General features: G+C 47.7%; 1 protein-coding gene across 2 annotated transcripts in view; it reads right to left on the bottom strand.

Annotated features, from left to right (window-relative positions):
• Positions 1 to 13,724, bottom strand: part of CYP24A1 (cytochrome P450 family 24 subfamily A member 1) — a 146,178-nt gene that overhangs the window by 12,060 nt on the left and 120,394 nt on the right. For both annotated transcript variants that reach the window (XM_068261896.1, XM_068261895.1), the window contains 4 exons: positions 8,024 to 8,190; positions 6,091 to 6,169; positions 2,848 to 3,045; positions 1,006 to 1,122 (listed from right to left, as the gene is read on the bottom strand). In XM_068261896.1, the coding sequence (XP_068117997.1) occupies positions 1,012 to 1,122; positions 2,848 to 3,045; positions 6,091 to 6,169; positions 8,024 to 8,190 (555 nt within the window). In that variant the 3' untranslated portion in view covers positions 1,006 to 1,011. The remainder of the gene's footprint in view (positions 1 to 1,005; positions 1,123 to 2,847; positions 3,046 to 6,090; positions 6,170 to 8,023; positions 8,191 to 13,724) is intronic.

Raw genomic sequence — 13,724 nt, forward strand, 5'->3', positions numbered from 1 at the left:
AATTCAGCACACTGCAGCTTTAACAGTTCACTGCACGGCCATACAACTTAGCACACAAATGAATCTTGCCTCCTTTTCTTCCAACCAACAGAGCTTTCTATTGGTGACATCTGATTGCTGCTGCAATGTTTTTATTATTATTAATTTAAGTGTTTTGTGTGATCGCCTCTCATAGGTATCAGCCTGTGAGAGCGATCAGTTTTTGAGCCACTCAAGGGGACAGCTCAGTGACAGAGTTGTCCTCCGTACAATGCCGCAGGCGATCGCAGCGCTGTACATACAAATAACGGCTTTTTTTCACTTTTACAGCCGCGATCGTGGGCTGGCAGGCTGATCACGAACTCCACATGTGTGATCACTCCCTACTAATCTCCACCCCCAGGACTTGACGCAGATCGGCATTAGGCGGTCCTGGGGCTTCCACCCTCCCCCGCCGGCGTTAGGCGGTCGGGAGGGGGTTATAGAGAACCCGTAACCAAGAATTGAACTTCATCCCAATCAGTAGCTGATACCCCCTTTCCCATGAGAAATCTATTCCTTTTCTCAAACGGATCACCAGGGGGCTCTGTATGGCTGATTTTGTGGTGAAACCCCTCCCACTGTATGATGTCAGCGCCTCACAGCTCTGAGGTCCTGACATCACACTGTGGGAGCCTTGGTGCATTGTGGGAAATAACAACTGTTTCCAACTGTCTCCCCCCCCCCAAAAAAAAAAGCAGCATCTCCTTCCAGTGACATCACCTGCCAGCAGTAAAAATGTCACCATGTGATAAATGTCTGAATGTAAATCAGGGAGAGGAAAGATTTTACAATGAGCAAACACTGACTAAATCATTTATACATAATTATTGTAAAAATTAAGCAATTTTTATTACATTATTTTCAATGGGGTTCGTCTTTAATATAGATATTTTAAGTTTTTATAGTAAAATATCAGTATTTAATTACCTCAATAATTACGATAATTATTATTGTCATTTGCAGTTCCACCAGGCTGTAACTCACCTTATTCTACCTGCTCAGAAAGGCCACAGGAAGCTCCCTGCCGGGCATCAGGGTTCCCGAATGGATGGTGTCCACAGGATCCTTATCAGTGGCCACAATGTTATATCCCCTGACCAACTGCAACAAGAACACAACAATATAAACGAGTGGAGCATACAAAGAAAACTCCTCCAGAACATGTGTTTCCTGACTCAAGGCCTCACTATAGGCAAAAATGCTTTCTTAATGGACAACTGTAAGGAGAGGTATATGGAGGCTGCCATATGTACTTCCTTTTAAACTATACCAGTTACTTGGCTATTCTGCTTATCTATTTGGCTGCAGCAGCGTCTGAATAACACCAGCAACAAGCATGCAGCTAATATTGTCACACTTCAGTCAGAGCACCTGATCTGCTGCATGCTTGTTCATGCTATGGCTAAAAGTATCAAAAGGCAGAGGATCAACAGGATAGCCAGGCAACTGGTATTGTTTGAATGGAAAAAAAGATGGCAGCCTCCATGTCTATCTTGTTACTCCTTTAAAGGAAGCCTGAGATGGGTTTCCTTGGTGTATTTATGCTTACCTGGGGCTTCCTCCAGCCCCGTGAGGTGCGTGGGCTCCCTCGCCATCCTCTCTGACAGCTCCGTTCTCTTATTATCCCCTTCAGTAATCTGGGTGACCACGCTCTTTTTTGCATGCGCGGCTCGGTTGCGCGGGCACGCCCCTGTTGTGTTCCCAGAATGCTCCCAGTCAAAGGAGCATGGCAGCATGCACAGCCGGCCAGCGCATGCGATAGGCATGCGACTGCCCGCAACTGGTTAGATTTCCAGGAGGGATAGCCAATGAATGGAGTAGCCAGAGAGCATGACGAAGGAGCCCATGCACCTCATGGAGCTGGAGAAAGCCCAAGGTAAGTATAAATGCACCCAATTAGCCCTTCTTTAAAGGGATACTGTAGGGGGGGTCAGGGGAAAATGAGTTGAACTTACCCGGGGCTTCTAATGGTCCCCCGCAGACATCCTGTGTTGGCGCAGCCACTCACCAATGCTCCGGCCCCGCCTCCAGTTCACTTCTGGAATTTCTGACTTTAAAGTCAGAAAACCACTGCGCCTGCGTTGCCATGTCCTCACTCGCGCTGATGTCACCAGGAGTGTACTGCGCAGACACAGACCATACTCGGCCTGCGCTGTGCGCTCTTGGTGACATCAGCAGGATCGAGGACACAGCAACGCAGGCACAGTGGTTTTTAGACTTTAAAGTCAGAAATTCCAGAAGTGAACCGGAGGCGGGGCCGGAGCATCGGTGAGTGGCTGCGCCAACACAGGATGTCTGCGGGGGACTGTTAGAAGCCCCGGGTAAGTTCAACTCATTTTCCCCTGACCCCCCTACAGTATCCCTTTAAGCTAAATATTCACCTAGCGAGTAGCGATGTTCTTCAGAGTTCTGTCACCCAAGGGATTGGATATCGATCCCTGTTGGCAAACAGAGCAGCCACATGTTGTACATACACGATCAACTTCTGGCGGGCATGGGAGCGGTAAAAACAATGGCGTCGTGCAGTGCTGGACGTCGAGTATAAAGATCCAACATGATACCTAATACAGGGTTTTTCTGGCTATCACATCACAAACATCGTAATCAGGCCAGGGGAGGGGGGATGTGGTAGATGACATTTTTACACCCTCGCTCTGGGAGCTGTTTAGCCTAGAATCTGCCCTGCACCTAACTTATGGACAGAGAGACACCACAGTCTGTAGTATCATCTGAGCAGAAGGCACCATGCATAGGCCACCAAGACAGAGTGAGTGGTTGGGCACAGAATGAGGACAGCTAGGCGTATCTTTGGTTCAGAAAGCTCACCCAGCATAAACTGAGCTGCAGCTGGAGCTCGGCCAGACGTCGCCCGATACACATGCGTTTCCCAATGCCAAAGGGAACATGAGCAAAGGGATTGATGGTGTTCTTGTCCTCCAGCCATCGTTCAGGTCGGAATCGAGACCAATCATCAAAGCTTTCTTCACTGGAGCCAAAGACGTGGCTGTTTATGGTCAGTACTGTCTGTGAAGAAGAAGAGAGAAGCCGCATTACCTCATCTGTTCGATACTCAGGTAGTGATGGTCCACCTTGCCCAAATATAAAGAATGCAACCAACTAGGTTAACAGCCTGAAAAGTAGTTGTCAGGCATTATTTTAAAACCCTTTCCCAGGCACAAATATATCCCTAGTCCTCCTGTGTAAGAAATCAGTGGAAGAGAATGAGCTTATGACATGTATTTATGCTTGAAAAAATATCTGTTTTCCCTTTTGATGTTGCATGTATATAGGCTGTCTGTACCACCAGTTTGCAAACTAACAGGATATAAGCCAGACGAAGGCTGCAAGGCCGAAAGCTTGCTTATTTTTATTCATTTTTAGTTAGCCAATAAATGGTATCATCCTGGTTTAAAACTTCTTGCTTTTACTGATGGCTAACACGGTACAATACCCTACTGCTACTACTTGGTAGAAACAACTTGATTTTCGTGGGTTCCACAAATTCATTTTTAAAGACATAGGGTACTGTGTCTACTGCACCACAGACTGTTGCTGGTAAACACTGCAATCTACTGAGGGAAATCGGTCTGTAACTCGCAGCCTTCCAGTGTGAACTGTATCTGGTGACTGGAGTTCGGGTCCGCTTTAAGTGCTCTGGACCTTGAACTACTGAAAGGCAGCAAAAGAAACACAACATATTATGCAGAGAGATTGTAATGTTTACTCCTGCAGGGGGGGGGGGGGGGGGTTCACTCCCCGGCATGGCGGAGATGTAATATTTATTCCCTCTGTAGGTCACACATAAATCATAGTCTGCCATTCCTCAGCGTTGCTGTTGTTGGCCGGGTCACCCGAGAGCACTGCCAGATTAGGGAGCCAGGGAATATCATGACCCTGGAATGTGCCAATACTCCACGCATAACCCCATACACAGCAGCAATGTTACATAATGAGGGGTGCCTGTCAAGGGATTTCCACAATGAAGGGCATGCGGGAGGTGAGGCACGCCCCCTCAAGACTTGCCACAGCATCACCTTCCAGCGCTTAGTGGATCTGCAGCAGCCATAAAGCCACACGTTGCAGTAATAAGGACTCTTCATAGACTTTTGTTTTATATTCATTTGACAGTACATTACATTAACCACTTCTCAGCCACAGTTTTTTCCCATTAAAAACCAGAGCAATTTTCACATCACACTCCTCCCATTCATTCGCCAATAACTTTATCGTTACTTATCACACCAAAATAATCTTTAAATTGTTTTGGGGTTTTTTTCCCAACAAATTAGGCTTTCTTTGTGTGATACTTTTTTCTAAGAATTTAAAAAAAAAAACATTTTATTTGCCCATTTGTCCCGGTTATTACAACGTTTAAATTATGTCCCTAGTACAATGTATGGCAATATTTTATTTTGGAAAAAAAAAAGCGTGTATTTTTTCTGTTTGGTGTTTTTTTTTTTTTGTTGTTTGTTTTTTTTATACTATATACATAATTACAAGCCAATTAATTGAAAAAATAACTGTAATACACCCTTATGACATACCGTATTTTTCGGAATATAAGACGCACTTTTTCTTCCCCAAAAATGAGGGGGAAATGTGGGTGCGTCTTATATTCCAAAGATGCGGTAATTGTGGCCCCGGAATATACTTACCGGATCCTGTTGCCGCGATCCTCTCCTCCTCGTCTGGCTCTCTTCATCCCAGGACGTCTTGTCCTTCATTGTGAACGTTTTCAGAGCCCCAGCTGCCCGCGCTCCTCTTCACTGCAGTCTTCGTATCGCCGCCATCCTTCCTAGTTACGGCGTCCTCCCCCGATGTCCTCCCTAGTTACAGCGTCCTCCCCGACGTCCTCCCTAGTTACAGCGTCCTCCCCTGACGTCCTTCCTAGTTACAGTGCCTCTGACGTCACGCGCACATATGCGCCGCAGATCAAGCAGCAGAGGGCACTGTAACTAGGGAGGACGTCGGGGAAGGACGCTGTAACTATCGAGGACGTCGGGGAAGGACGCTGTAACTAGGGAGGACGTCGGGTGAGGACGCCGTAACTAGGAAAGATGGCGGCGGCAGCACATGCATATCGCAAGGCTGCAGTCTATGCTAAGACTGCAGCGAAGAGGACCGCGGGCAGCTGGGGCTCTGAAGACGTTCACATTGCATGACAAGACGTCCTGGGATGAAGAGAGGAGACTGCAGCTGAAGAGGAGTGCCGCAGCTTGGACCCTGAAGACCTGCATCCTGAATGATGGGCGCCCTCTGATGAAGAAAGCCAGATGGGGGAGGAGAGGATCGTGGCGACAGGATCAGGTGAGATGTTTCATCAGGGTTTAGCTAGTGTAGTATATTTGGTGGTGGCAGAAGGGGTTGGTTAGTGTAGTGTAGTAGGTGGTTACAGCAGCAGGGGTTAGTTAGTGAAGTGTAGTGTAGTGGGGGCAGCAGGGGTAAGTGAAGTGTGGTATAGATGGGCAGTGTAGCTTAGGCCAGTGTGGTGTAGATGGGCAGTGTAGTTTAGGGAGAAAAGGTCCATAAGACGCCCCTGCACCATAGACGCACCTAGGATTAGTTTTTTTTTTTTCTCTGATTTTTGCCCCCTAAACCTAGGTGCGTCTTATATGCCGGAGCGTCTTATATTCCGAAAAATACGGTACATATTTAAAAAAAAAAAGTCCCTAAAGTAACTGTGTATGTATTTTTTTTTGAATTATGTAATTTTAAGTATTTTATTAGGGGTAAAAGGGGTAAAAACAAATAAAAATGTATTTATTTTATATATAATAGTGTATGTGGGTGTATTTTTACTTTTGGCCACAAAAGTGTAAACTCCTGTGGTGTAGAGCTTGATGTGAATGCTGTATTGTATTGTGTACAATACTGGAGGATAGTCCAGAGCTCAGCAGTATAGAGTGTAAGCTCCTGTGGTGCAGGGCTTGATGTAAATGCTGTATTGTGTACAGTACTGGAGGATAGGTCCAGAGCTCAGCAGTATACATCATTGTAGGATAGCTATGTGGATTACAGATGAGTATTATCTCTTAGCTGGGTGGGAATACATTAGCTCATTATACTCACTCCTTTAGGCAGTAGATATTCTCCCAGCACCGTCTCCTTATCCAGAGTGCGAGTGGTGAATGGAACAGAGGGGTTTATCCTGCAAATGAAGCATCCGTATTAGAGGAATCTGTACTGATCTCTCTCCTCCTGTGTAATCTGTAATCCCATGATTAGCACTAATCTCTCCAGCCTTCCAGAGCTGGGTTACCAATTTATAACATTCCATACAGCACATTGTCAGCGAGAAGTAAAGACATCCACACATTATTATTAGTATTATTAATGATCATTTGACAGTGCAAGGATCCAGTGGCCATTAAAGAGGAACTTTAACCAAAGACTGAACTTCATCCAATCAGTAACTGATACCCCCTTTCCCATGAGAAATCTTTTACCTTTTCTCAAATCAATCTCTAGGGAGGGGGAGGTATGACTGATACACCCCCCCTCCCTTATATTGGCTGATATTGTGTTGTGGTGAAAGCTATATTGGGGGAGGGGCTAGTAAACACCACCAGGAAAGCTATATTGGGGAGGGGCTATTAAACACCACCAGGAAAGCTAAATTGGTGGGGGGGGGGGCTATTAAACACCGTCAGGAAAGCCATATTGGGGAGGGGTAATTAAACACCACCAGGGAAGCTATACGGGGGAGGGGCCACTAAACCCCACCACCAGGGAAGCTATATGGAGGAAGGGACTTCTAAACACTAGAGATGGCCCCAACCTCCGATTTTCGGTTTGTGAAACGGGTTCGCAAACTTCCGCAAAATGTCCGGGTTTGCGCGAACTTCCGCGAACCGCAATAGACTTCAATAGGGAGGCGATCTTGCATTAGTGCATTAGTTAAGTCTGAGGGGAAATAAAGAAGCAAAAAAAGACAACCCAGCATGCCTTGCAACTTCCTTTTTGCGGCAACGTACCAAATAAGAGTCAGGTAAACTGGGGAATGATCATTTATAAACAAGAAACTTTTGGATTGCCTGGTTAGCATCCGTATTACTTGTTTACCAGATAAAAATAAAGAATTGATTTTTTATTTTATGCCTGACAGTTACACTTTAAACAGTGGGAAGGTAGTGCCGATTATAATTGGCACGATCCGAGAGATCTGTATGTTTTTAATTGTTTTTATGAAATGCTTGCTTCAATAAAGAATACTTTTTTCATCAGAGATTTGATTGGTTCCTGATATTAGTATTAATAGCCCAGAAAGGCTTCTCTTTTTCTTCTTGTGTATATGGTCTTTTGATTGAAGACTGATGGGCGCAGTTTTTGATACATTGGGGATCTTGATGTGGCTAATGTATGTTTTATTTTTCTAGCCCTTGGGGGAAGCCACATGGGGAGGGAGGGGAAGGTTTCTCAACATTTTATTGTTATGTACCCCTTTTAAAACCCTGTACTCACCAAGTACCCCCTAGCATAGTAAACATTATCACAAGTACCCCTTGATAAATATATATTTAATCATAGTACATGATAATTGGTTCTAAACAATTTCCAAACATTTACAATTGCTTTTAATTAGCTAAAACACTAATTTTGTGTTGTTTAAATAAGATTTGTCATTTTCTAAAACTCTAAATTTGTTATGCTTGGTTCAGTATATCAAGCCCGAGTACCCCCTAAAACAATCAGAAGTACCCCCTGGGGTACGCGTACCACATGTTGAGAACCTAGGCTCTAGACAACCAGGGATAGCTACATGGGAAGGAGGGGGGTGAGGCTAAACTACCAGGGCTTACACTATTAAGCTGGGCTGCAGACCAAAGGGCATTATGTATTGGGGGAAGGGGGGTTAGGTTTACCCAGTATAAGGCCAAGACATTTCTGACGGTGGCCTTGGAAAGCAAAGTAAAATCAAGTTAACTCCAGCAGAAGACAATGATGACCTCTTCCCTGCATGTTGCTAATCTGCAAGGTATGAAGCTCTTACTCAGTAGCCTACCTCATTGATTCCTTTAAGCAGGCCTTTAGGTATGGCATATTCCTTATGTCTTCTGCGGTTGGCGCCTGCCCGGGAGACAATACGCTTTGGATCTCTTCGTAAAGTTTCCTTTGTATGTCTGGGTTTCGGGAAATGTTGAATATGACCCAGAGTAAGCTGTTGGCTGTCTGGAATATGTAAAGAAGATATCAATGAATGGAAGTGTAACCCCCTCAATAATGACAGTGCATACTAATGGTTCTTAAATGCATATGTGTGTGAGACAACAAGTCCAGGGGCGGCGCCAGGGGGGTGCAAGGGGGTGCTTGAGCACCCCCTAGAATTGTCCAAGCACCCCCAAAGCACCCCCTGGAGTGAACTGACTTCAGGCGTCTAAAAGACGCCAAGTCAGTTCACACAGCGGCAGCACGGAGCAGCAGGCAGGGCTACGGTAAGATGGCCGCCCGGAGCCCTGTTCTGCAGACTTCGAGTCTGCAGTGCATGGCTTCGGGCGGCCATTTTCCCGTAGCCCTGCTCTCTGCATGCAGGCAGGAAGTCTCGTCGTGACGTCGGGAAGGAAGAGGATCGTGGGCGCGCGGGCGCTGCGCGCCACAATGAGGTCGGGACTCGGGCCAGGAGGTCGGGAAAGAAGGTCTTCTGGCTGTAGGTGAGTAAATGGGTTTTTCTTTTCTTTTTCAGGTGATGCTGATTGTGCATATTGGGGTCATATCTGCTACGGATTGTGCATATTGGGGTCATATCTGCTACGGATTGTGCATATTGGGGTCATATCTGCTACGGATTGTGCATATTGGGGTCATATCTGCTACGGATTGTGCATATTGGGGTCATATCTGCTACGGATTGTGCATATTGGGGTCATTTCTGCTACCGATTGTGCATATTGGGGTCATTTCTGCTACCGATTGTGCATATTGGGGTCATTTCTGCTACCGATTGTGCATATTGGGGTCATTTCTGCTACCGATTGTGCATATTGGGGTCATTTCTGCTACCGATTGTGCATATTGGGGTCATTTCTGCTACCGATTGTGCATATTGGGGTCATTTCTGCTACCGATTGTGCATATTGGGGTCATATCTGCTACGGATTGTGCATATTGGAGTCATATCTGCTACCGATTGTGCATATTGGGGTCATATCTGCTACCGATTGTGCATATTGGGGTCATATCTGCTACCGATTGTGCATATTGGGGTCATATCTGCTACCGATTGTGCATATTGGGGCCATATCTGATAACGATTGTGCATATTGGGGCCATATCTGATAACGATTGTGCATATTGGGGTCATTGGACGTGTTTTTTGTTAAAATCTGCTCACATTACGTGTATTTTCTTGAGAAAACCTGCACAATTATGTGAATTTTCTGGGAAAAGGGTCACCAAAACTTGGGCCCTCTGTCTTTGCGTTGCACTTTTAAAGGGAACCCGAGGTGAGAATAATATTGAGGCTGCCATATTTATCTCCCTTTAAGCAATACCAGTTGCCTGGCTGCCGTGCTGGTCCTCTGCCTCTTATTCTTTCAACCATAGACCCTGAACAAGCATGCAGCAGGTCAGGGGTTTCTGACAATATTGTCAGAACTGACAAGATTAGCTGCATGGCTTGTTTCTGGTGTAATTCAGTTCACTACTACAGCCAAATAGATCAGCAGGGCTGCCAGGCAACTAGTATTGTTTAAAAGGAAATAAATATGGCAGCCACCATATCACTCTCACCCTGGGTTCACTTTAAATTACAGTTAGCCCCGCCCTCATCCGGTCAGCAGCTCCCCCGGAAATTGGTCCAGCACCTGCATAGCACCCCCTAAAAAAATTTCCTGGAGCCGCCACTGAACAAGTCAAATAATGATTTACTGCTGCATGCTACAACTTTTTGTACAGAGAGGGTGTGTGCTCTCAGAACATGTCTGTCTGTTTTGTTCTAGTGTTGTCCGGATCATGAACGATTCGGATCTTTGATCCGAATCTTTTTTATGAGTCGATCATCCGAATCATCAAAATGAACGATTCGGATCGCAAAAGGGGCGGGGCCAGGAGCGACACGCCCCCTCTCAGCGGGCAGCGGGGTCCTGGAAGCAGGGATCGCTTTGTTGGAGGGGAGCCAGCCTTGCAGGGAGACAGGTAGATGAGAGAGAGGGGACATGGGTGCCACTGCCAGATATGTGTAGAGCACACATACTGGCTGCAATGTGCTGCCCATTATAGGCTGGCTGTTCCGTAGTGCTGCACAGTGATCACATTGGAAGCTTTTGGCTCAGCTCAGCACAGCTCAGTAACTTTGCAGACAGTGTGATTGAAAGGCAATATAATCCTCCTGCACTCGGCACTAAACAGCTGCACTTATTTTCTGGGAATGCTTTCTTTCACTGTGCGACCTTTTCTTTCAAAGTGTACAGATGGACATATAGGTGAAATACATGTAAAGCATATGACTTCAGCATGTGGGTATTACGTGCAAACATTTCTGCTCTCTGCTCGTCCCTCCTCCCTTCTCTGTCCACTCCCTGCCCTCTGTCCATCTTCTCCCCTTCTCTGTGTGTCCACCCCCCTCCCCTTCTCCTGTCCACAGACCTGTCCTGCTGTTCATTTCACCCCCGAATGCTTCCGGTAGTAAAATGATCCGAGATTCGGATCAAAGATCCGGATCTCTTCAATGATCCGATTCGAATCATCCGGATCATTGAAAAGATCCGAACTTCCCATCTCTATTTTGTTCTAGGACAATAAAGTTGGTTTTGAGCAGGGGGGAGGGCTGTTGTGCTAGAGGAGAGAGGTTGGTCACATGGTGGGCAGAGAGTGAGTGCTGAAGGAAGAGAGGGCCTGTGAAAAGGATATAGCTTGTCCTGAAGGAGAAGAACGTTCTAGTGGGGACCCCCAAGTACAGCTGTCTGCAGGGAAGAGCATACCTCAGGAGAGGACTATCTAACATTAGAGAAAGCAGTGAGCCAGACACCCCAGCAGCACCCACAGACAGGACTCCAGTCTGCCAAGCTGCATATGGCTGCAGCTCTCAAGATAAGTCTCCCACTCACTCTCCACACAGACTGATATATTATATGCATAGGAGTTGTGCCATCCAGACAATCTGTGCTGTGTAGCTCCTGAGAGAGACCTTATTGCCAAGAGATGGTATCCTACTGATAAATGACGCTCAGTTCTGGTGAATGTTCTGTTCATGAAGGATCCTTAAAGAGACAGTGTTGTACTGCAAAGTGAAAGTGTTCTACTGCTGTAACTTTGTTCAGTCACCGAAAGAGGTTAACACATTGCTTACTATGAGATTGTGAGACATTGCCCTATAGTGGACAGAGAAGTGTGTTCTCTCACTTTACATTAATTAAAGACAAGATCTTCCTCTAGAAAAAATATTTTCTGCCTTCACAGCTCAACTTCATTAAACCTGTTACACATTTAATGTACATACAATGAGTTAACGCTCTGATGCCTGGCCTTTTCTTTATTGCCATATTCAAGAAAAGTATAGTGTCTCAAGGTTAAAGAAGAACCCCACACAGGGTTACAGAAGTATGATGCAAAAACATAGCAGATGTATGGATAGAGATACCATCTCCTATCCTGTATTACGTATTGTTCTTTATGTTATTGATGGTGTGTGGAGACAAGAAGAAAAGAACAACAGGTGGAATGATGGAATAACTTAAAGGAAACCTGTAGGGGGAAAAACTACCCCGGGGGGGTACTTACCTCAGGAGGGGGAAGCCCCTGGATCCTGATGAGGCTTCCCCCATTCTTTGCAGCAGCCTTGATCCATTGCTGGTTTCCCCAGAGAGAGGCCACCACAATATTGACATCTGTGCGATTCACGCAGTAGCTGCTTGCCTCGGCTATTTCCGCCGGAGCCTGAGCGGTGTGCACACTGTTTGGGGGACCCAGCGGTAAAGACCATTGCTGGCTGAAACCCTTGTTGTCGGGGGGAGGGGGAGGTTGGTTGGTGGTGCTCTTGCCGCGATGGATCAGGGCAGGGGAGGACTGGGACCTTTTGGCCTGGGGGGACAACACAAACTAGAGGCCCGTTTCACGGCATCCCCAGCCTAAAGCCATATCTTTCTTGTGTGCAAATCCTCAAATTGTGATGACTAACAGCCCCAGCCACACACACACACTATGTACCTGATGCGTAACCCCATTTCTCCGCACAATCTACCTGTCTGTGTCTGATGCCTAACCTTAAAGGAGTTATCAAGCTTTTTTTTTTTATGAAAATAAGTGCTACTTACCCAGGGCTCGTCCAGCCCCAAGCTCCCAGCATGTCCCTTGCCGCAGCTCTGCAGTCAGTTGTTCGCTGCCGCTGCCTCCCAGCCCCCGGCGATGACGTCAGGCCGACTGCGCCTGTGCGAGCGACGCTGTCAATCACCGCCACATGGACCAGAGCGTACTGTGCAGACGCAGAACTACTGCGCCTGCGCAGTACACTCCGGTCCACGTGGCGGTGATTGACAGTGCTGCTCGCACAGGCGCAGTACAGGCCGACATCCAGGTCGGACTGGTGCCATCGCCGGGGACTGGGAGGCAGCGGCAGCGAATGGCTGACTGCAGAGCTGCGGCGAGGGACATGCTGGGAGCGTGGGGCTGGAGGAAGCCCCGGGTAAGTAGCACTTATTTCATTAAAAATGCCTGATAACTCCTTTAAACAACCCCCCCCCCCCCACACACACACACACACACACAAACCTACCTACCTGGTGATGCCTAACCCCACTCCTGCCCACCCACCATACAAACTACTTGTCTGACACCTACCCCCCCCCCTCCAACTACCTGTTTGACAGTGCCTAACTTCCTGCCTCCCCCCTCCCCTGCCGCCAATCACACCACAAGAAGTAAAAACGTTCCCCCTCAGGCCAGGGTCAGAATGGGGATGATTATCACACAAAAAAAAACTCAGAGGGCACTGGCCTGGGCAGAGAATTGAATTTGACAGCAGTAGCAGGCAGGCAGCAAAGTGTGAGTAACTCAGTGACAAGGGAGAAGAAATACAGAAACAACATTTATAAAAACCACCTTCTCCTCTGGCAACCTGGACCCGACCTCCTCTATCCTCCTGTCTCCTCAGTCCTACACCTCCTCCTCCTCCACAGGACAGCAGCAAGCAGCTATAGGTGGCATCTCCGACTCCCAGCCCCCAGAGTGTCCGACTCCTCCAGCCAGGACAGCCAGCCAGCCACTCGTAGCCGCAGCTCCAGGGCCCCAGCCCCCCCCAGCACAGAAAGCTGAAGAGTGAGACAGCTCACTCCGACGACACCTCAGGCACAGCAGCACAGGGGAGGGCTTTGTCCGACTCCTCCAGCCAATCCAGCCAGCCACTCGTAGCCACAGCTCCAGGCCCCCAGCCCCCCCCAGCACAGAAAGCTGAAGAGTGAGACAGCTCACTCCGATGACACCGCAGGCACAGCAGCACAGGGGAGGACTGTGTCTGACTCCTTCAGCCAGGCCAGCCAGCCACTCGTAGCCGCAGCTCCAGGCCCCCAGCCCCCCAGCACAGAAAGCTGAAGAGTGAGACAGCTCACTCCGACGACACCGCAGGCACAGCAGCACGTTGCGGGCGGCAATGGCTCCAGGCGGGGGGCGGAGTCAAGCAGGGTCAACCCACCGGGCCGGAGAGGACCTAAGCTATTTGTGTCCTTGTGCCGCTCACATCCACCGCAGGCGCAGCCACGCACAAGGGCACACCA

The sequence above is a fragment of the Hyperolius riggenbachi genome, chromosome 12 (genome assembly GCF_040937935.1).
Source record: "Hyperolius riggenbachi isolate aHypRig1 chromosome 12, aHypRig1.pri, whole genome shotgun sequence".
Taxonomy (NCBI): domain Eukaryota; kingdom Metazoa; phylum Chordata; class Amphibia; order Anura; family Hyperoliidae; genus Hyperolius; species Hyperolius riggenbachi.